The sequence below is a fragment of the Geospiza fortis genome, unplaced genomic scaffold (genome assembly GCF_000277835.1).
Source record: "Geospiza fortis unplaced genomic scaffold, GeoFor_1.0 scaffold130, whole genome shotgun sequence".
Lineage (NCBI taxonomy): Eukaryota > Metazoa > Chordata > Aves > Passeriformes > Thraupidae > Geospiza > Geospiza fortis.
Genome location: NW_005054300.1, coordinates 7,347,464 through 7,370,773, shown reverse-complemented (window position 1 = coordinate 7,370,773; position 23,310 = coordinate 7,347,464). Strand labels below are relative to the sequence as shown.

The 23,310-nt window shown below is 38.5% G+C and overlaps 1 protein-coding gene across 1 annotated transcript in view; it reads right to left on the bottom strand.

Annotated features, from left to right (window-relative positions):
• BLNK (B cell linker) overlaps positions 1-23,310 on the bottom strand; it is a 92,223-nt gene that overhangs the window by 50,508 nt on the left and 18,405 nt on the right. Inside the window, exon 3 of the mRNA XM_031062705.1 lies at positions 12,082-12,128. Within this exon, the coding sequence (XP_030918565.1) occupies positions 12,082-12,128 (47 nt within the window). The remainder of the gene's footprint in view (positions 1-12,081; positions 12,129-23,310) is intronic.

The window sequence follows — 23,310 nt, the reverse complement described above, 5'->3', positions numbered from 1 at the left end:
GCTATTAAATTTAAATATAACATAGCAGCTATGCATATCCTCCTTTAAGATTATTAAGTTTTGATGCTAACAGCTTTTTATGGAGACCATTTTTGCCATTGTCTTAATGCAAGTTACAGAGTATGACTGCATGACATATTAGTCTAGGGAACTAATTGGTCTAGGGAACCTGGGGGCCTGTTTGAGCTCTTGCTCTGGGTTGATGCCTGAAGCCACATCCTGACTGCTGCTGGGGTGAGGCTCAGTGGTGCAGCAGCATCTACCCTTAGCAACTTTTGCACAGCAAGGAACCCAAGGAATGGGTCCCAGGCAGGAGCTCTGGCACACAGGAGAGATGGACAATCAAGCTGCAGGAAAGGGCAAAAAGTCCAAACCAGGGTACGGGTGCAGCCATGGCTCTCATTTGCCATTTCTGAATCTCTAGGGTTTCACACAGTTGAGATAAAAGCTTTAATTGTAAACTCACATTTAGCAATGAGAAGCTGAATAAAAAGAACTGCAAGTAGATTAAAGTGATTTACAGTGAATCTCTTTAATGCTTATTTTTGATGCTTTGAGGAGACAGTGCTGCATCAAAGGATCTCAATCTATGCATGACTATTCAAGAAGAAGCTACTTTTTACAGATTACATTAATGCTCATAGATACAGTCTAGTGCCTTCAATATCTATGAAACTGCCAAGAAACCTGATTTGAAGTAAGTAATCAGTTGGATTACCAGGTTTCATTTTTATTCATGACATGACCATATATGACTTTTTCTCTCAGTCATGTTAGGAAACCCATTTCTTAACTCCTTCTCTATTAGCAAAGCTTTCTCTCCAACATTATTAGAGGTGATTGGGCCAATTTTTTTTCTTAGAAGTACTCAGGAGTGAAGGATCCAATTGTTCTTTATAGGAAAGAATTAATGGAGAATATTTAATGTACAACCTTCTCTTGCCAAGGGTGTTCTTTGATTTTGACTTTCCTACTTTTGGGGAGTGTGGAGAATCACAGGATATTGCACAAATTGCTCTTTAAAAGACAGCTTTGTGAGCTTTTGCTTGGCTTTTTCTTTAGGAAATCCTGGCAATAGAGCTCCACTAGAAGCTCTCCTGAGCAGTATGTAAAATGATTGATAATTCACTTCAAAATATCTGTCTGATTTTACTCTCTTGAGGTCATAGTGTTTCACCTAGCTCAGAGGTACTTCTCCCTGCCCATATCTACAGGCTGTCTTTAATCTTAGATTGATAATTGCTTCAAAGACAGTATGTATTCAAACATGAAGGACTCTATTTAAAAGAGGCATCTACTGCTTGAGCTCTGAGCTACTAGATTAGCACTAAAGAGAGAGCTCCAGCCACAGAAGCACTCTAATGTGAATGTAAATATAACTGGTCAGTAACAGGAATTTGGCTTGATCAGTCTGTGTTCACATGAAAGTTAGGAAATGATTGCCACAGTTCTCTTTTTCATGGCTGTGGAGTGAAAATAGCCCAAACCGGTGCCATCTACATCTGCATCGGAAGACAGCCCAAGTACAAACCATGTGAATCTGAACTGGAATCTGTAGTCGTGTTGCAGGCTCATTTTTTTCCTAACAGAATGTGCTGTTTGATAGTATTTTGTATGTATTTGATTTCTTCTGCTTTCAGGGTATCTGTAGGAAGATGTGCCAGCGCTGGGCTGTGGCAGTGAAGAGTGCCGGGGAAACAGAAAATTAGCAGTAGACGGTCACATGCTGCCTGTGAGGGTTTTGTGCTTGATCATATGGATCTGAATGCAAATTTGTGGTACTTCATACCAGGCCAGAAATGCACTCCAACTCTATTGTTTTAAACTATGTCAATTTAGACATAGTTTTTGCCCCCTCAATTTCTATTTTGGTCAACACACTGCCTACGTAACTTACTATTCAGTGTCCCATAGCTGGTATTTGGAAAGCATGAGTTTATGGAACATGATTTCTCATAATATTCTCTATATTTGCTACCTACTGATTGCTACAAACAGGTGAAACAGTTCTGCTTTTTATTTAAAATAATACATCTCTGTTTTTTTCCAATCTACTATCTAGTTCAATGGATTTTTTTTTCCTTTCCCAGGATGCTTATATGCTATTTTAAACTAGGAAACACTTCTTGTACAGGGAAAGTTACATGTGGCCTGTAGTTGTGTCTTAGCAGATGAGAAGAGGGTACATTTCTGTCCCAAGTGTTTTTACATAATACTGATTTTCAGGAGTTTTGGTCTTCTCACCGTGGGCCAAATGGCTCAATGCCACAATGTTGATTTTGGAAGACTCCTATCAGCTGCCCTAGAAATCTTAAAAACTTAATCCTTTATCATTTTGGATACCAAATGGCATACTCAAAGATGGTCTCACAGTACTAGTAATAGGAGATGCAGTTGAAAATGCAACTCTAAATTTTATTGAATGGGATTTGGGTTTGTCATTAGGCTCACTGGAGGAAACAGGTCATACAAGTAGGCATGTACTGCAGGCAAAGATGTGAAAACAGTAAATTTAGTAGGATTTTCTCATGAAGAGTCTTCTGAGCAAACACATTTTAGCAGCTGCTGAGAATATGTGTTTTCTTTCTCTGGGGACTGTGCAAAAAGCTGCACTTCTGCTTTTCAGTTTTACTGTCATCTGTTTCATGCGCATACAGAAACACAAAAATTGCTCCTACAGACACACTAATTACTTAATGTCAAACTCAAAGTGTTTGAGATCAGATTGTCTCTGAGGCAGTGACCTGTGCTGGAGCCAGCTGACAACCACAGTGACTCTTGGGAGCAGTTCTGCATGTGCTACAAACCTGATCCCCTTCCAGCAGTCAATTGTGACTGCCATGGAGATGCCCCTAAGTGCCAGCTTGTCCCACTGTGAGCCTAACCACGGGAGGGAGGGTGTAGGGACACAGGGCTCTTTGCAGCTGGCAAGCCATGCTTGTTTCTGACTCCTCTGCAGAGCTTCTATACCCTGCTGCCCCTCCTCACCCCCTGTTGCAGTAGGGTTAGATCAGACAAGTCTGCTTTCCCATCCACCCTCCTGTGTGGGGTGTGGATTTACCCTGAGGGGTACCCAGGAGGCATCTTGGGGTACTGGGCCCTGGCATTGGGAATGAGGCTGAGCACAGGGAAGGAGCAGGGAGCAGCAGTGGTTTGTGTCCTTCCTTTCAGCAGGTGCCCATGAGCATCAGTCAGCACTCAGGCATGGATGGTGAATGGTCTAAATATGTTTGTGTCCCTGCTGATGAAATTGCTCACACAGACAAAAGGCTGCACAAATTTTTAAAATTTCAAAGTGAAAAGGATGTCTTGAAATAAGGTAATATTTGTATAGTGCTGTTATACATACCACGATGCCTTCAGTATGTGAAAAATGCTTAAAAACTAACAATTTTAAAACCACTCCTTTCCTGCACTGGCCTGTAATACATACAACCAAAGGGAAAGGGTTGGTGGGTGTATTCTCTGGCAGAGTTTGGTAATCTGAGCTTCACTGACCATAATTATGCTGAGTATTTTCCTATTCCTGCTTAAGTACAGGAAAAATTACTTTATCTATAGTCTTTTCTACTCTCATGTGTTTCCATCTGCTTAAGACTGCTCTCTCCTGTTTCCTGGATAATTGGAATTGCCTGCCACTGTGTTCTGGAAGCAGAGATGTCATTGAACTAAAAAAGTTTCAAAGTTTTTTTTCACACAAAAATGTAGTGGACTTGAAATACCATCTTCCAAAAAGAAAAAAGCCAAAAACCCCTAAAATAAACCCCAGTAAAATGATCAGGGAGATGGGAGACTTTCTAAAGAAAGAAATTATTGCCTTAATAAGTATCAAACTACTATTTGAAATAATAGCAAGAGAACATCTTATGACCAAAGATAAACAGATAAACACCTTAATGGAATACTCTCTTCTGTGTTCAGACTTGTAACTACAGCCATGAAATTTTTCTGTTGTCTACAGCTGCAAATTTTGTGGCTTGTTGCTAAGGATATGTTTACACCGTTGGTAACTTTAATTGCATTAAGACCACAAAAATGTAGCTGATGGAGTCCAACACTATATCAGAGAGGGTTATTCTTTTTATAGATCTTAATGTGAAGCATTTATTGCTGTAGTGCATAATTTAAAAGAGTTACTTTATAAGTTTGTGGTCATATGATTCTGCATCTTTCCCCTCCTAGAGGATATTGGGACAAAAAGTCTATGTTTACTATCAAACACTGGATTTCAGAATAACTTCCCTTCAGTTTTAAAATACAAAGGGAAAATACAATATTCAGAAAGGAAAGAATAAAGAAAATATGACAGGAGTCTACACGTAAAGAAACACATATATTTAAATTTGAATATCCATTTTTATATAGTGTTATAATAGAGAACAAGAAGATCTCTGCATTAAGGAAATTACAAACTAAAGTATTTTGTGATTGAAAAAAGTTTCTGACTTAGTTTAGAAATAATATGCATTGGTGATAGCTGTACAAGATTTTTGATTTCTGGTTATTGGTGAATTTTACCAACATCTGCAGCATGGATTTAGACATTTAACACCTTTCTCTGTATTGTAACTATCTGGGGTTATGTCACACATTTGAAACAGTCCTGTTCATTTTGTCATAATGGTGTTGAGTCAGGATTGTGTTTATAAACAGACTGATGAGTGCAGACTGGATTACACTGTTTGTAATTTGAAACTGCTCACAAGGTGTACGGTATTTGTATAGCTTTTGCTAGCAAATGTTTGTATTAGTTAGCAAATAAGAAGACAATACTGATACAGTAGAGTCTTCCAGGGAGAAGTTATTGGTTTTTAAGGTTTCTTTTCCTTAGGCATTGTGATTTCTTTCAAGCTTAACCTTTCCTTGAGGTCGGTTAACTTTCATCATTCTGTTCACAGGAAAATTGCTCCTTGTATGAAAAAAACTACTCAGAGTATCACGAGGCTTCTAAAGAAATTATAGATTTCTGTTATTATGCTGATTCCTGGTGGAACTGATACTACCTGAGTCGAAGTGCACTGTGTAATTTTGTTTGTTTTAGGTGGTGTGTGGGGTGTCACTGCAGCCCAGCAGTGACAGTTCACACGCGGGTGTGGAGGCACGACCTGAACCCATCCGCTCCTTCTTTCCTTCCTTAAGCATCGGGTGTCACAAATGTCACCTGACACCCACCTTTGAGCTGGCCCAGAACTGCTTTGCTTTAAGGAAGCTGATGCACAAGGATGTCAGAGTAGAAAGAAATGCTGATAAAGGAAGGACATTTTGAGCTTGGTGTAGAATGAGTTCTAAGCCTAAACCTGGGTGTCTGCTGGAGCTATGCCCTGGGGCTCTGCTTCAAAATGTTCTTGGGGCACTTCAAATCTGTCCAGAAAGTGGTGCTTCCCCAGAAACAGGTGCTCCATCCTGTGGACTCTGCAAGGTACATGACACTATAGATGTATACAGATGTGTTGGTTTTGTCTGAGGCTGGTTTGGGAGCATTTAATTCTTTAATCCTGATGAATTTAATGCCATTATTCACTGTGATTAACAGAGGATCTGAAGCTATAGTCATCTTGATGATGCTAGAAAAGTGTTGCTGGAAAGATATTATCTGTATGGTCTGTGATCAGAAATCAGATACATTTGTTATTTTGCAGTATTTACTTAGCTGCCTTTTTTTGTTTTTAAGAGAAAACCCAATAAAATACCAATGCATGGAGGTATATGATACATAAATAGTACTGCTTTTGGTTAAAAGGTGAAGTTATTGAAATTTGTTGATTTATCTGTAATTTGGAATTCATCCCTGGAAAGGGACAATCTAGCAGAGAATACCTCTAAGACTATACATGTGAATCATACCTCTATTTCTTTAAAAATAAAAAATAATACTAAGAAATAATTGACTTTGGAATGCTTTTTCTGAGTGTATTTATATCTATTTGTGGGCCATATGTGAACAATAATTGTACCAGTAATATAAAAGGAATATAGCTGGTAATTCATATTGACATTCCAAGCAATACAAATAATTCTTTGACTTTTGTGTTCTTGAGCTGTAGTATCTGTTAATGAAAGCAGCAGTATGGATATGTCTAATATTCTTGTGTATTTCTTCAGATTATTCCCTGAGCCAGAGGAATGAAATGAGGAACTAATATACTGGTAAAGGTAATTAATGATATCAGCCAGGTCAGTGATTTAGGAAAGGATTGATTCCACTTATGAAATGCATGGTAAGGTATGTTAACTGAAATGGTAACATATTTTTAGCTTATAGTCTGTATTCTGAGAGCTTGGTAAAATAATAAAAAGCCATGAAACTGTGCAGTGAGGAACTAAATAGGAGAAATGACAGAGCTGTGGTAGCAGATGTCTGTCAAACTCAGTGCCAGAATTGTGAAGAAGAAACTGAGACCCAATGCTCTGTCAAGGATATCATTGGAGAGTACCTAAAATGTGCAATGGCAGTAGGTAGAGGAGAATGGAAAACAGTAAAAGGTATTTATTTGCATGCTGAACACAATTTCTGCATTTTTTGGGGGGCAAATATTTGAAATATGTATTTTTGGCAAACTTGTTAATTCTATGGGTTTCATGTCTTGAATTCTCTTGCACAAGGGGCTGCTGTGGCATTCCTACCAAGTGCACTTCATCTTTTCCAGCCCAGCTGCACTGAGCAGCCTCCTCTGAAGCTGTTTCAAGTGTCTGGTTGCTGCAGCCCCAACTGTCTGGCTTGCAGCTGCATCTGACCCTCCTGCTATGGTCCCTTAACTTCTCCTTGCAGCTCGTCTTGTAACTTCTCTGCTTTGCTTGTCTTGATGACCCCATTTTTAAGTACTGCAGTTTTCATTGGTTAGGATTATCTCAACCTGTTATTTTCTCATTTCTGAACTGAAAAAAGTTTAAATTACTTGGTTTAATACTTTCCTCCACTATCTTAGCAATAGTGTGTAGACCCCCTAACATCACAGCATAAACTTATGAACTAATGAATTAAGCTCTCCACATGCTTATACAAAAGCAAAAAGAGGTTATGTTTTCACTCATTTTCACAGAGGCTAGTCTAAAGCACGAAGAATGACATATCCCTCCTGCAGAGAGCATAAATATATGTTGATAACACGCTGTAAATTAAATATTTTCTTTCTTCCAAAAACTGAGAGGAGTCCAGTTTGGGCACTTAGAGCAAAATGAGCCCAGACATCTGTTCTGTTTTCTGCCCAGTGTGTACTTGAGCTGGGGCACATGTGGAATTCTGCTAAAATGAGATTATAAATTAATGGCCCTTCACACTTCATTGCTTGAATGAGCCAGAAGTTATTTTCTTCTGGTTTTGAGTCCCAGGTGCAGCATTTTCTGACTAACAAATATGATTCTCTAAAAGGGAAGAAAGACCAATGATTTGAAACTACAACAGCCTCTTCTCTGTGGTCTGAGTACAGATATGCAGTAGAGAAAAGGAAAGCACATCAACTGACAGGGTGGAGGAAAAAGGTCCTGTCCAGAAATATGATGTTGGTGAAGAAGTGGTTTGTGATTTGGGCAACAGCTTCCATTTCTGGTCTTTGCTTCTGGCTTCATGTAGAAACCTAAGCAGGTCATTTGCATAATTGCCCCAAACAGATGACCCATTTATTTGAATTTTGGTACCCAAATTGAGCTGATATGTGACTGATATTGCATTGCTATTTAGGCTGGTCTAGCGTATTAACAAAGGGAAAGATACCTACTTTCACAAAAACTTAGTGAGATGAAGCTGAATGTTACAGTCCCTCCACCTGGACCAGCACAGGCTTTGTTCTCAGAGGCTGATCTGCTCTTGCTCTTCAAAGAGGGCTGACAGATCTGTTATTAAAGTGTACCTCTGATCGATCTTGCTGAAGGTCTAAAAATGAGCATAGTTTCAATATTAAAGAAACACAACTTTTACCCTCATCCCCTCCAGTGACATTCCATAGATGGCTGAGCATGGTAGGGTAGCATGAAAAGTGATTGGGCAAGGTTCACTAATTCTATAATTTTTTAATTTATAAATTGTCCTGAACATTAATTTTAATGTGTAATGGTATTTGAAGGATATAGCATAATAAGAAAACATTATGATATATCCCAAGGATAGGGAAAAATCTTTCCTGCTTACTAAGTATTGGAATAGAAGTCATCTACTTCCTTTGTTTTTCAGTTGAAAGCTTTCTATGGGCTGGGGAAAGTCCAAATGCAGATTGTCTGAACAAGATAAGATGTCTGTACTGCTGGATCTTACTTAAAGAGACAGCAAAAGCTCTGTGTTATTTTTTAAGGAAACACCCTAGTTGTCATAGAAATCTCATTATTCATATTTTTGTTAGGAATTGTCTTTGGTTAAGTGTATGTAAGTGTTGATGTCTGTGTAAAAGCTGAAAAGTTAATTTTCCACATTAAGTTGTTTACCTTCCTAATAAAGAAATAAAAAATGTGAGTGGAGAGGGGAGAACAGAAAAATATGTTAATGTGTAACATTTCTAGTTCTTGTAGTTTGAACTATGCAAGTTCAGACATCTCAAGTGGAACACCTCAGCATTACTGGAAAGGTACTTTCCTGGTATGTAACAGCTCTTACAACTGAGAATTTATTCATATGATTCAGGAAAAGACATTGCCTATTCTTGGAAGGCAAGAATGAAAAATTTCAGTTTGGAGTTCTTAAAAATTATGATCAAATCAAATAAAAAAGATATGAGAAACTCATCTAGAAATCAATTATAGAATACTTACATGATTGAAGAACAGCTAATTTTCTGCATATGCTATAAATTCCTGGTGGAATAAAGTATTAACATTTTTCACAGAAGTGAAAATTGATAGATGTTTATTTCAAGCGAAGAAGATCAAATGCTGCCCACACCATAATTACACAGAACTTGTAATTATGTGTTCTGCGACTCAGCTCACTTATTACCCAGGATCTTCCATAACTGCATGTTGCTATATACAAATGGTAAACTCAAGACTTGACACCTCAGACCTGATTTGCAGGTGAGGATTTCTCATTTACCTGGCAATCTGTCACAGCCAGAACACGCTGCTGAATTAACATGTGATAGAAAGTGCTGATTTTGTGATGAAAATTTCAATCCTGATTTTGTAAAGTAGCCCCCAGAGTTCCTGAGCTGAGAGCAAAATTTATTCTGAGTTTGATCTGGGATGAATTTCTAATCACATTAGCTATAAAGGCAGCCTTTTAATTTCATGGTCCCTGGGAAAATGAAATTTGGGTAGGCTGAAAGCATTATGGAAAAACTTCTGCATAAACATCTGATACTGTAAGTCTTGGAATATCTACACTGAGGTGATAGAGCTGTTATTACATTTCTTTCTGAGATATGCTTCCAAATTTTGGATGTTTGTAATTGAGTTATAGCCTATATGCCGGCTTTTGCTGGATACAGTTATAAGTACCAATCTTATTTGCACAGGAAGACAGTGTGTTTGGAAGGGCCTTAAGTTCCAGGATTCTTGTGTATCTGTGGTATGAGGTATCTGCACTCTCTTAAAAAGTGCTCCTGAATGTAGCTTGATGTTTTTCTATAGAGTGTTCTCCCTGGCATAAATGTTAGCACTGACTAAAGGAGCCCAGGACTGGAATCAGTGGGATGTTTGAAACTGCTCTCAGGGGAAGTACCTGGAAAGTGCAGTTGTACTGGCATTCTTGAGAGTGAACTGGTTCAGTGTTTTGGGTGATCTCAGGCTTTCAGGGTGAGAGTTTATCAACTGAGTCTGCTGTGTGGAGTGAAAAATGCAATTGTGCTTGTGCAGGAGGAAGGGCTTTAAGCAAAGCTCGAGATTTCGACATGCTGTTGGGATTGCTGCAAACATGTAAACCTGTGAGAGCAGTTTGTTGCACAACCCTGGCAGCTCCAGAGAGGGTTTGGACTAGTGACTCAGTGCTCTGCTGTCCTGTGTTTTAAAGCAGCACCTCTCTTCTGATACTGTTTAGCAATGGGGAGGAAAATCTTTCATTATTGAATTTCAGAGGTAGGGCAAGACACGAGTAGAGACTTCACCTTGGTAATTTCACCTTAACATCCAGTAGTTGCTCAGAAACAATCTAGATAGACCTGTGGCTTTAAGTGTAGGTGGGAACTAGTTTATATGGGGCTGTCATTTGGCTGTCAAAGCCAACATTGACACATAAACCCAAAAGAATATAGTAAGAGACTTCATGAGAAGTGTAGTGTAAAAAAAGTTTACTTAAGGGTATCAAAACAGAATTATTATGATAAACTCTTTCCAGATAAACCATTTTGTCTTTTTTGCCTAGACAAATTTTTTCCCCTTAGAGAACAAGCACGGTACAGGCTGGAGGGAAAGGAGCCTTGCATTAAGTTGGTGGAGGTGTTTAGTACAGAGGGCAGGGAAGCAGACCCAAGCATAGCTGCAGATTGCTCCTGGTACCCCTGTCAATAGATGTCCCAGCAGAATGGGGAATAACTCTGTGTTTTAGCTCAAAGAGCACTCACAGCCTTGTGGACTCAAAATCTTGTGGAAAACAAGAATACCAAGTGTTGAACTGGAATGGGTAAGGCAAAAGGCTTTTGCTGGTGGTCAGAGAGCTTAACTCCTGCCTGATGAAGCCTCATGAGGAAACTTTCATAAAGGCAGAGACCTGAAGCTCTGGGCACTGCCAGGGGAAACACAGGATCTCAGTCTCACCGTGTCTGGCAATTATTAATTTTCTGTTTATCTGTCCTCAGTGTTTTGGTCCATTGGGAATTACCTGCTGTATGAACATACTGAAACAGGCCAGCTGATCTGTCTTAGGTGGATAAATATAGACTCAATGTCTCCAGTTAAACTGGGAGTGCTGGAAACTCAGGCAGTTTTTGCAATAGCAGGTAGTACAATGTAAGAGTAACAGTTTAGATTGGAAGTTGGTACTAAGGATATGACATCCACACTGTGCATTTAAGGAATTTTAATGCTTTGGACAATGGAATTCGTATGGCAAAACACTTTTATAATTCCCATATACAGTTTGAGGATTCAAAGCTTGAGTGCTCACATCAGTAGAAGTGCAACTCTTGGCCTAAGTTCAATGTTTGTTTGCCCCAATATTTTAGCAGATCAGATTCATGTATGTCAGAAACAGAAAATGTATCCTTGGTTGACTTTATATTAATTCTCTCTACATTTTCTCTCAAAATGATGTCCCGTTAGACTAAAGTGCTTTGCAAGAAAGTCCATTCATTTTTTTACTTATCTAGTAAATTATTAATTTAAACCCAGAAGAATATTTACCTATGCTCTCAATGAATTCCTGTCAATAGGAATAGAAATTTATTGGGTAAAAATGCCTTCAAGTTTATCCAGTTTCTTACCAATAGAGCGGAATTCAGAAAACAATTTGCAAATTGATCAATGTTTTCCCAACTAGTCACGGAGGGGAAAGCTACATGGAATAGTAACAACCATTAAGTGAAGAACAGCAACACACTATATTAAACTGATGTCTTCTTGGTTTCACTGGCTCATAGAGAAAATTCCCTAGTATTATTTCTGTGTAGTACTACAAGAGAAAGAATATGTTTGAACATTAAGGATAGCCTTTGAAATGGACTTGATTTGTCACAAGTTATATGAAGGCATTTCTCAACTGTTATATCTATATTTGCTTATTCAGTACTGTATTAAATTCTATTAAATTACTTTCAACATAGCACTTTGTTGAACTGATCACTTAAATTAATCCCTAAGTAGCAGATGAACCAATTCTGAAAATTTGACTGCAAATAGAATACAAGCAAAGAGCCTTTATGTTCTGGAATAAGTTGAACTTGTACTTTTACTAATATTATGGTTGTCCCTTTCTGCTCTGAGGAAGAATAAAATCCAGCATCTGGTGCAGAAGAGACTTTCCTGTCAGCTGATCTGAACCACAGCTCTTGTAAATATCCAGGATCCTAATCCTGAGGAAGTCCCACCCTGTGAATTAATGTTAAAGTTCACGTGATCAGGAGGTTTCAATTCTCATTTTTCCTGATTTATTAACAGAGCAACTGTCAGAGTAGAAGTGTATTAGTCATTCAATGGGGAAATGGAAAATAATGAGAAACTTACAGCTGGTGCATTGTTTTGAATCTGCTCAGCTCATATTCTGATGCATTCTGAAAAGAGAGAAAACAGTTTTTTTAAATTAAATGAAGATCATTTTAATCAAGAGCAATTCAAGTCAAATACATGATATTTTAAAAAGTGAAGGAAGGAAAGACCTGAAAAAAACAGTTTTTAGTTTTGTAGCTACATGCTTGTCTCATCTTGGTTAATGCTTAACTTTTTGTTATTAGCCGGTTGTAACATTTCTAGAAAGCTGGTAGCACGCACTACATTGCTAAACTGGAATTTTACCAGGCATGTGGCAGATTAAATTAGGCTGGTTAATGAATCATTCAAGAAGTGATAAGCCATATAATATTGTCTCTTCACCACAGAATTTCTTTGTATTTTTTTCACTCAAATCAGCAGATTAGTCTAACAATGGCTGAGTGGAAGATACTTTAACAATGGCTGGGATATTATTAACCTCATGTTTGCCCTGTTCTTGTTCTAAGGTTCTGCATGACTTCTCAACCCATGAAGAGCTGGTGATGAAAGAGAAATTGAATTTATAGAGTACTACCTTTGCACATAAAGTGCCCATTCTAATGCTGAACTAGCTAATGCAGGTACTGGAAAGAGTTTCCCCAAATGATTTCAATAGTTTGTGTAGCTCTATATACCTCTCACCTCAATGTGAACAAGGAGTTCATGCAGTTCAAGCTAGTGCACAACTTGCAGGCAAACTTCTCAAGTCAGAGTTTCAAGTTAGTCTAAATAAAACCTTTTTTTATCTATAGGGTTTTCCTTAGTGCAAAATTTCCAGTGCAGTCTCTGGATTGTACTAAGACCAGGGGTGGGATTGCACGCTTTCAGTCCAGAAACCTAATGCTAAAATACCCCCTTTTTCAGCATAGATTTCAGCAGAGGATAGGTCAGACTGAAAATGTGTCTGTTTAATAGATGCAATTCTAACCCTCCATCTATTTTTGTCTTGGGAAAAGCAAATTAATTTGTGTATTTCCTGACACTTTCTAGGTGTACCTACAGTGGACTTGAAATCTCTGAAATAGATACTTTCCAGTGAGCTCAGTGATAGTGAGTTCACTGTGGTATGACTGATGTTTGCCTAGATCTGTTTTTTTGAATAATGTCCCAGCCATCAGTCCCCAACCAAACTGTTTTGCTTTTTCACTCACCATCTCATCAGCATGATGGATGGGTTTGTATCAGGCATACAAGTGGAGACACTTATAAGTGTATGAGGGAAGATCAAATGGAGGACATACACATTCTCAGAGAAAACATATTTTCTCAGTCTATATTTCAATCCCAGTGAATCTCTGCATTTCTTTGACATATTTGTTGTGAAAATATGCCATCTCAGACAGTAGAGAAGCCCCTACATTTAATACTCGGCCTGTAATTACACTGTAACAAAAAGCAGCTGCATATCTACATGTAGTGGGTATGGTAATTAACAGATGATCCAGCAGATCTAGAAATCACCAAATTCCTGAGGAAATTTAAGACTGCATTGAACTGTGTGATTGCCATTCAGGCCCATCTGGGCTCCTTTGGCTTCATCAGCTGTAGCAGTGACTCACCCAATTGCCTCTGCATATCTATGACCAGCAGGAGCAGGGCTATTTCCTCACCTCCTCTTGCACCTTGTAAGTAAGAAGAGGAGGCAGCTATGCTTTTTGTTGCAAAGGTTGGATTCTTGTTCACGCTCTTTTCTTTGCAAAATAAGAGTATTTAAACCTTTACTTTCTCATATAAAGATTGCTGGGATATAATGGCTTGGTGATTTCAGAGAAACATCTTGTGCAACTTTCAGTCCTTCCAAGATGCTGTTTTTTGGAATGTGCTGCCTTTCCACACAGGCAAGTATGGTCAGATCAGGCACTTCTTAAACTTGCAGTGGAGCTTGGTAGAGAAGGAAGCTATGGATCTAAGCCATTCCTTTATTGGGGAATGTTTTATTGAGAGAGTTTTAACCTATTTCTCCTCCCCGGGACAATCTTCAATGAGGGGATCAAGCAATGTGTCTCTCTGAGGTTTGAGATGATTGATATCTATGGGTCCAGCTGAAAGCTTTTTTTTTTCCTTCTTTTTCAGTAAAATGCATGATTGAAACTAAGAGCCACTGCTGCTCTTTAGCAGCAAAATTCTGGTCCTAGGAAAGAGTACAAAAATATCTTGCAAACCTCAACACTTTTGAAATTATATGGTAACTTCTGTAGGAAGATGACTAATGCTTCCAGGTTTTAATTAACCATTGCTTCTGTTGTTGCTCATGATATACATTGTTAGTGATTCATGTTGGCATGAATGGAATAAGTTGCAAATAAGTATGTGTGATAAAGAAGAAGTTAAAGTATTTTCTTTCCTGGAGGGATTTGAGTTGCCAAATATACAATGAAGAAATAAAGGGAGAGATTGTCCCTAAGAGTTTTTTTTTTGTTGGTTTTTCGTGTGTTTGGTTTGTTGTTTGGGTTTTATGTTTACAGTTTTATATTAGAGCATAATTAATTTAGAAAGCATATAAATATTATATATATTATATTTAAAAATATACAACATTAAAATATAAATACTATTAAAATATATATAATTTATAATTTAGAAAGTATATTTAAAAAAATCTGTCCTCTTCTAGCCTGCTATTGATTTCCTCATTTCTACTAGCTGCTTCATTCACCCAACACCAATTTTCTCACTAACTCACTCACTTAGTTCAGTAGCTCAGAGTAACCAAAATTCCTAGCTTGCCGATCAAGCCAACCAGCTTTGTTCTGCAGATTGCATCCTGGACCCAGAGAAATGCTGCAGTAGTGCCAGTGTCTGAGGTGTGTCTTTGCTCCTTTCCTTGCAGAAGCATGTGTTGGCCCTGATCCCATCCTGCTGTAGCTGCCTGCCACCATGGGTGCTGAAAAGAGATACCTTGCATCAAAAGCAGAGAGCAGGTATGATCTGTACAGTCTGGAGCTGTGGGTGCACAGGGGGTTTTGTGAATTTTCATCTGGAGAGCTTTGGACTGGCTCATGCCCATGGACTGTGCAGTGCATGCAGAGCAGTTTGGCATGTCTGAGGTGCTCTGCTTCTGTGGAGGGACCAGTGTGGGTGCAGGTGGCTCACATGTTGTGGCTGGGTGGGATTTAGGGCATTTTGCAGTTCTGGAGATGCCTGGTAGGTGGATAAGGTATAGTGACTGTGGTAGGAAAGCAAAGGGAATGGGTCAAAACATTGCAACACAAAATGTAGCATATACAGCACCCTTGTCTGCCCCAGGCATGGCACTTCTCTAATGAAGTTATGGACATTGCTGTCAGCAGCCATGGGACTGGATGTGTTTTGGATTCCATGTTTGCCTTGGAGGTTTTTTGCCATGCTTTTACTTGCTGAGATTGTGCAAAGAGATGGTTTCAATGGAGTTGCTGTCTAAAAAATGCTTTTGGATGTCTTTGGAGAAGGTTGCTGCATGATACTCTGTTTTGAAGTTCATTGAAGAACCACTTTCCCCTTCCTTGCTTTCCATCCCTTGCTGGTAGGCAAGCACTTGTATGAGATGGTTATGGCTGCAGCTGCAAAGAATACCTTGAGCAGTCCAGGAGAGCTGTGAAGGATCAGTAGGAGCTTGAAAATGTCAGATTTTGATGTGAATGAGGGTGAGGGGATTCCTTTGACATTATGATAAACAAACATAGTGTGTTGCTAGCTAAACTGTCAATATCTGGACAGTACAGCTTCATGAAAGGTGACAGTCTTGTCATTACTTTGTAAAAATTCAGAGCTACATTCTGTAACTTTGCCAGTTCAGAGCATGGATAGTTTTAGAGTGGTTTTTTTGTTGCTTTTTGTGGAGTATACATATATTTGACTGTAATAATGTATAATGAATTTGACTTCATCCCAATTTTCTTCAATGATTTTTCTTTGGGGGAGGAATTAAAGACAGATTTACTTGACAAAAAGCAATTCCATTTTGTGATAAAGTGAATGCATAATATAGAAGTTCTGTATTCAGTATGACCAAGTTTATGTTAAGACTAGCTAATGAAAACTGTTCTTAAGAAAAACACCTGTGAAGAACCCTTGTAGGAGATTAGAGGAATGCACAGCTAGGTTTTTGACTCTTGAGAGACAGAGATTTGAAGCATAAATAAAATCTGCATTTAGGCAGTCAATATAAGTAAAAATCTGAAAAATCATAAAATTGTAATAAGCCATATCAATGACATCCCTTGTTAACTGGCATGGCAGCCTATCTGTAATTACTTCGACATTTCTTAGTAAAAAAATGTAATGGCATTTCTTAGTAGAAGTGTCCTTATGGAATATAAAAATATCTCTGGGGAATAAAAGTAAGATTTCAGTGCTGGCCTCTAGAGACACAATCTGAGATACAGACTATTGTCAGTGATATCTGGCAAAAACTGCCAGTGTCTCAGACTGAGCAAATAATGGAATAAATGCATAGCTGAATTTCTTTTTCTTTAATAAAGGAGAGCTATGCCCCGAGGGGCTGGGGAAGAAGTGGAGAGAAGGTAAATAAAACGAGACACTTCAAATTAAAGGTCAATTCAGAAGGAATTACATAATAGAGAGCTGTTTCTATTGTGAATGGAGGATTACTATTTTAAAGGGAATTGACCGTTTTTAAGTGTGTAAAACTGACATCTAGTGGCAGCAATAGCACTTTGTGCAAAGTGGCTTTACAGTGAGACTGGTTTGCCGAGCAGATTAACAGATTGTTATATTACTGTAATATTGATTAATTTAGTATGTAATATTGATATTACATACTAAATCATGGTTAATATATTAATTTCTAATTCACATTTTTGTTCAAAGGACATTTAAAAATATTTTGCTTTTCTCTTTTGTCTAGCTTGTGTCTTTGAAGAAAAAATCCCTTGCTAAAACTCTGCTTGCCTGCCCCACTGAGACTTTAATTTATCTTTGCCTCCAGTGCCATTATATACGTAATGTATAAATTACTAATAACAAGCTAAGATATGCAAAAATGAAATATCAATTATTTTAGAAATTATTTGCAAAAACATGGCTTAGGGGCACCATACCTACTGTCAAATGGTGCAATTTAAAATGAACATGGAAAAATATAAAAGCATAATTCAAAGCTATCTTCCAGATTATAAAAGGTAAGAGATCAGCATTAGAAGACTGGGTGAAGACAAAGACAAATCTGAAGAAGAAGGAAAGGAAGTGTGCTTCAGTGAAAGTGTGATTAGAAGTGGGAGGAAAAAAATAATAAATTATTTTTTCTGGGTTAGCAGTTTGTGGCAAGAATTGTCAAACTATATTGACTTATTTCTGGTTCTAAGTGTTTATTTTACAGTTTTTTCATTTCATAATAACTGTTGCAAATATTTCAGAGATAAAAGATGTTGGTAGCATAATTCTAATTCAATGTGTGTTTGTGCAGTTGTGCAGTTTCAAGGCTGGAATGAATCATATGCTGCCTCTACATTCCATTTCTGTTACTTTCAAAACATGGTGAATCATATTTGTTGAACACAAATGTTGACATTCTGCAGTGAGACTTGAGTCACAGTTATAGAAGTGGTATAAGAAACAGCAGCTGTCATTTCAGATAGGCGAGCCTGCTGCTTTAGTGGGAAAGCAGAGCTGAGCAGCAATCCTGTTTGCTGCAGAGCTCCTCTCTAAGGATGAGATTGGTTGTTAACACTTGTGCCAGCCAGAGCTGGGAGATGCAATCTTCTCTGTCCTGAACCTGGTAATCCACTGCAGGTGCTTAAGAGCTCTAATAAGCTTCTGACCTTTTGGGTCTGAGTGGGAGCTGTTGCAATGACATGAGGCCAATTGCTGTGTGCAAAGTCGCTCTGACTTTGTCTGCACTCCCTGGGGCTGCTTCTTACCTCTGGGACACTGATGCCTTTCCAAAGTTGTGGAAGCATGCTAGTAGCACCAGAATGGTTAATATACATGAGATCTCTAAGATGTCAGAGCAGGTGCCTCCCTCTGTGTTTGGTTTATATAAAACCTGGCATAGTACAAATGGAGTTGTGTTGCTGGCAGTGGTGGTAGGAAGGGAATATATTCAGGATGTGCTTGTTGTAAATAGGACTTCTGAGGCTGGGTTTCTTGGTCTGCTGTGGATTTGTCATCCCTCATGGAATGCTGCTGTTATTTTGTCCTCAGGTATGCTTTTAGTTAAAAAACTGCCAATCTAATACTGTGTTACTAAGAGCTGTGTTCAACATGTAATGGGAGTTTGAGATCTAGGTGTTTCCCTTACTTGAGGAACAGTAGAGTACTCTACATCCTTTAGGACAGCTGGAATTTATTACATTGATGGAGAACTGCCTGTAGTATTGCTGCTCTAACACCTCAAATTAAAACCAAGGGGTTTTTGGAATTATTTGGTGAAGTGTAATATGCATTGAGCTATATGGGTCTGAGGATTCTGTACTGCCTCACCTACCACATTTTTTAGCTGTTGAGGTGGTAGAAACCTGTTTTTTGCTTGACTGAAAGATGTTTTCTTTCAACAGTAGCTCAGTGAACCCCTGTGGTTTGCATTGTTCTGATACTATTGTTCTGGTACTATTGCAATAGTACCATCTCACATTAAGAGAAATAAAGTGAAACCTTAAACTAGTTGACCCTTTGTTCTTATATGTGCTATGAGTGGGCTCACCTATGATTTATTTGTTTATGACCTCGTGTTTCTAACCTATTGTATACCCCAGGAACTGTTTGCTCAGGCTTGACTGTCCAAGACTTTTTGAACCTGTTTTACTCAATCTCATGTGTGGAATGAATGGTCTTCTCCTTGAAAGCTGGCTGCAGAAATAGCCTTGCTCTAAGACAGACAGTAAGGTTTGATTTGCAATGTAAATCTATTTATATAGCGCATACAGTGGGAAAGGTCATGTTATCTTTCCTAGAACATGATGTCCCCATTAGTCTTAGGCTGACCTGATGGAGAGATGAGAGGTTTCCAAGGTTCTTTCAAAAATTATGCTATCTTCCTCACTGACAGTGTAATGTTCTGTGGGCTGAGCTCTGTCTGTATTTGCATGTCCTTATTGAAAGGAAATTTACTGGAACACAGAAAATAAAACCATTTCCCAAATCTTTGCAGTAATGCACCAATATATGCTTAAGCAAATTGAGTTTTAGTGTTTGAAAGAGGAAGGAAGTTGCCACATATAGAAATAACTGTGTCCACCAGAAATTTAGCCTCAGCAAAAAAGCAGCAGAGCCTCTGCTGATGTAGGCTGCAAGATTAGGAAGTCTGATTTCTTTTTATGAGAAAAAGATAATTCTAAAGGGCCAGCTGAAGTTCTTCTAGTAGAACCATTTATCTCTAAAAATGCTTCATCAATTAAAACAAGTTGTTTTTCAGAGTTTCTTTTACTTTATTGATGATTAAGACTATTAAAAAATTGGTGAAGTTGAAGCAATTAATTTTCATGTTTTTTAAAAAAAGGTAAGAGACCCAAATGAGACATGTAAGCATTACTGCCTTAGTTGTTCCAAAGCACTTTATTTTTACTTTTATGGGATGTTTGCAACTATTCCTTCTGAATCAGAGCAAAGGGAAATACTGAAGTGTCAAAAGCTCTATTTTTGTCCACATCTAAGAATTAAGGCCTGGAAAATATTTCTAGTCTGTGGTTAAAATGCCAGTCACCTGAGAACAGGACATGCTGCAGGGGAATCCTGCTGGAAGCAGACTCGCTGCTTTAAGAACTGACTTTTCCTCAAGACTCAGCCCAAGGTGAGTGCAATAAGCTGTTGACCCAGTTTAATGGTGACATGCAGCAGAATTGACACTGTCAGCTTCTGTTAATAACCTTGCCTTTGTCAGGGCTGAACCAGGTCTGAGGCCAACTGCTGCTTCCAGCAGTTACTTGAGTGCTGTTCCAGTAACTGCATGCAGGTGGTTTGAGTCAATTGGTGCCCTTCAGTGTCTGGCTTATGCTGTGAAAACAGAGACTGTCCCTTGGCTGTGTGATTATGCACAGTTTCTTTCTAGTTCATCTTTCCTATTAATCTGTTTTTGCTATTTGGTATTTCCTTAAGTGAGCAGATATCTCTGCAGGTATGAAAAAGTCCCTTCAGTTCATCTAATTTGCTTACTAAGGGAATGGAAGGAGGCAAGAGCTAAAATGGCTGTGGTGGTGGTGTTTTCAGTATTTGAATATTGAGTTAGTAGGAAGAGTAATGTCAGTAAAAAAAAGGCTGAGGCTGAGTCAGTGCAAGATGCCCTGTGCATTGCGCTGAAATACAAAACTCAGTTTTCTGGGTGCTGTTTCCATCCTGCTCTCATGAGGGACTCTGAAAATGACCAGGAAATAGCCTATCAGGAATCAATTCTCAGGTCACTGGTAGCTGAGACTGGCAAGGACTCTACTTTCTTAGGGAATGTTAAGTCATAATCATAGTTAACTGCTGCTGTAGGAGCCAAGTAACTAAATACGGAGCTCCCCAGGTGTGTCAGGCTGTGGGAGCAGTGGGATCAATCTTGGAGAATCCCAGGCAGTGTGTGACATTGGACCTTCAGCTCTCCCCTGCTGGCCAGGGGCCTGGGAACTGTGCAGATGTGCTCCCTGCTGACACTGCCTGCAGAATCTGCTGCCTTCTGCTTTCCTGCATCTAGACAAAAACAATCACAACAAGAAGTGCTGGGAAACAGCTGAGACCAAAAAAGCTCTAGAGAAGGAGTATGAGAATCATCTTACCTCTCAAAGCAAATACTATAGCAGAAGTTGTCAGCAACAGTTAAGCTGTAACAGCAGTCTTAAAAGCAAAACCTATCTATTCTTGAAAGATTAGGAAAGAACATCTGCATAATTATAAGCACATTACGTTTCATCAAGGGAACTAGAAGTAGCAAATCTTAGTTATAAGAATAAATACTCTTACAGAATCAGGAAACCAAGTGTGGCTTACTACATGCTTGTCTACCCTGAACACTGATGGCTGGCTGTCTTCTCTTTGGAAATAAACCACCTCATAAGCTCCTCGAGCATCTACATTGAAGAAACAATTTCAAATGCCCACACAGAAATGTGCTGAGCTATTTGACTTGGAAAGTGTTCCCTGGATAGTGGGGAATAGTACAGATTTGCTGTACCTCCTTTGGTACTGGTTTAGGTTTTTGAGGTAGTGCTTGAGTTCCACTGTTTAGATTTGAATAATTACAATGGTTATAGCTGTATATGTATATGTAATCACAATGGTTAAAGCTGTCCTGTATAGATACTCTTTAATTCACACAGTCCATGAGTATGTCATGTATTTATATCTGTAGGCATCTTGAAAATGAGAACCTGATTTGCTTGATTTATATTACCTCAGCCACAGCAAGCAACATCATTAATAGTGAGTAATCACTGACTCCAACAGCAAGATCACGACTGCTGCATTTCAAGGGCTGAAATAATTTCGTGAAAAATTAGACCTTAAGGTGCTGCCTGGCAGTCATTGCAAGAAGGACAAAACACCACAAATAGTGATGATTTAGGTAAGCAGCAGAGGTATCAGGACTGAGCACAATTAAGACCTATTACTGTGAAGCACACATGCCAGGTATAAGCTGCTGCATGAACTCAGCCTTCACAACTGTTATGTGTGGAAAAGACTGTCTGCCAATAGTGCATGCGATATGTGGCCCTGGCTCAAACAGGAGAAACTGTTTCTGCCCCTGGAGAAAACAACTACACATACTTGTGTCTGTAAATATCTTAATTCAAAGTATTAACAAAATCTGTGTTGGATCACAGAAGTGAGTCTGGATGAGGACTAATAAGGTGGGGAGGAGGACAGCTGTAGCACAGAGTAGTCACCTCTCTCCTGGTCTGTGATAGAGAGCAGGTTGCTGTTTAGTGGTTTATGGCCAGGACAGCTCCAGATTTTGAGGTCCGCATCTTGAAGGGGCAAAGCCAAAGGCTAGTGCAGTATTACTCAATGTGTACCAGTGACACAGACAGCTTTGCAAACTTTCTCCCTAAATACTCCAGTACAAAGTGTTTAAGGGTATTTGATTTAAACATCTGCTTTATTTTTCACAGTTTAGAAATTTGAAGACAGCCTGTAGATAGAGCATTCCATCCCCCATACCACAGTATCCGATCTTTCTGGGATACTAGTAAATTTGTTAGTGTGTTTAAATGGTTTAATTAAAGTATTTTGTGGTTTAATGCAATCAGCAATGTCTTTTGTCAGTGCAACATGTCTGGTGCTAACGATGCTTCTGGATGATAGATGTTGTAGAATAGCTATCAAGGTAGGGAGTAACTTAATTTGAGAGGTTTGATTTCCTTTTACTTTAGCTGTCAAGACCTGATGTTAGTGTCAGTTAGAAAGAAGCAAAAGAAAAGGTGCTTTGAAAGTTTTTCTCCTCCTTTGTTTTTGCATGGAAATTTAACAGTACAGTGGCCTGTTTATCAAGTCACTTATATCTATCTACTAGATGTTAGACTCTTAGATAATTTCAATAGGAAAAAGGAGATAAGAAGATCTAGTTTTGGATACAGGACTCAATATATTAGGTGAAAGTTTTGGTGTTCCTGTGTATATTTATATTGCTCTACAGACTGTGAAGCACACATGCCAAGTATGGAAGTGATTTGTGTTTTTTATACTTCTGAATTGCTACTTGGTCTTCACACACAAACATTTACTTATTTGGATTTCATGCTGGATCTGCATATTTAATCAAGGTCCTGGAGTACCCAGCATGTGAATCTTTCCCTTCCCTTTCAGCATGATGAATCTTCATAAATGTAAATATCAATCTTTTTCTCTTTGACACTTCACGGTAGCCAGTGAAGTCTGTCTACATCTGAAGTTCTCAAAACTCTCAAAGTATTCAGATTTTATAATCTTGCTCCTAGTATATTCATATTTTATAGCATTAGATACTGTTCAGGAATGCATGTGGAACAGACTTCCTTTTGGCCCATTCTTGAAGTGACCCAAGTTAATTGAGAGCAAGGCGTGTGGGTTCTAAAAATGATGCCAAATGTCATTGAAGTGACTCTTCCACTATCTATAAATATACATGAATCTCCTTTAAAAAAAACTTCTTCTACCAATTTTTGAAATTTAAATTACAGTCGTTAGCAAGCATGGCTCTTGAAGTGAAATAAATACCAGAATATTTATTTAACGTGTCTAAAAAGAAATATTTTTGCTTCAAAGCTTTATAAGTCAATGACCCAACATGTTGTTGACAGCCAAGATTAAATGCTT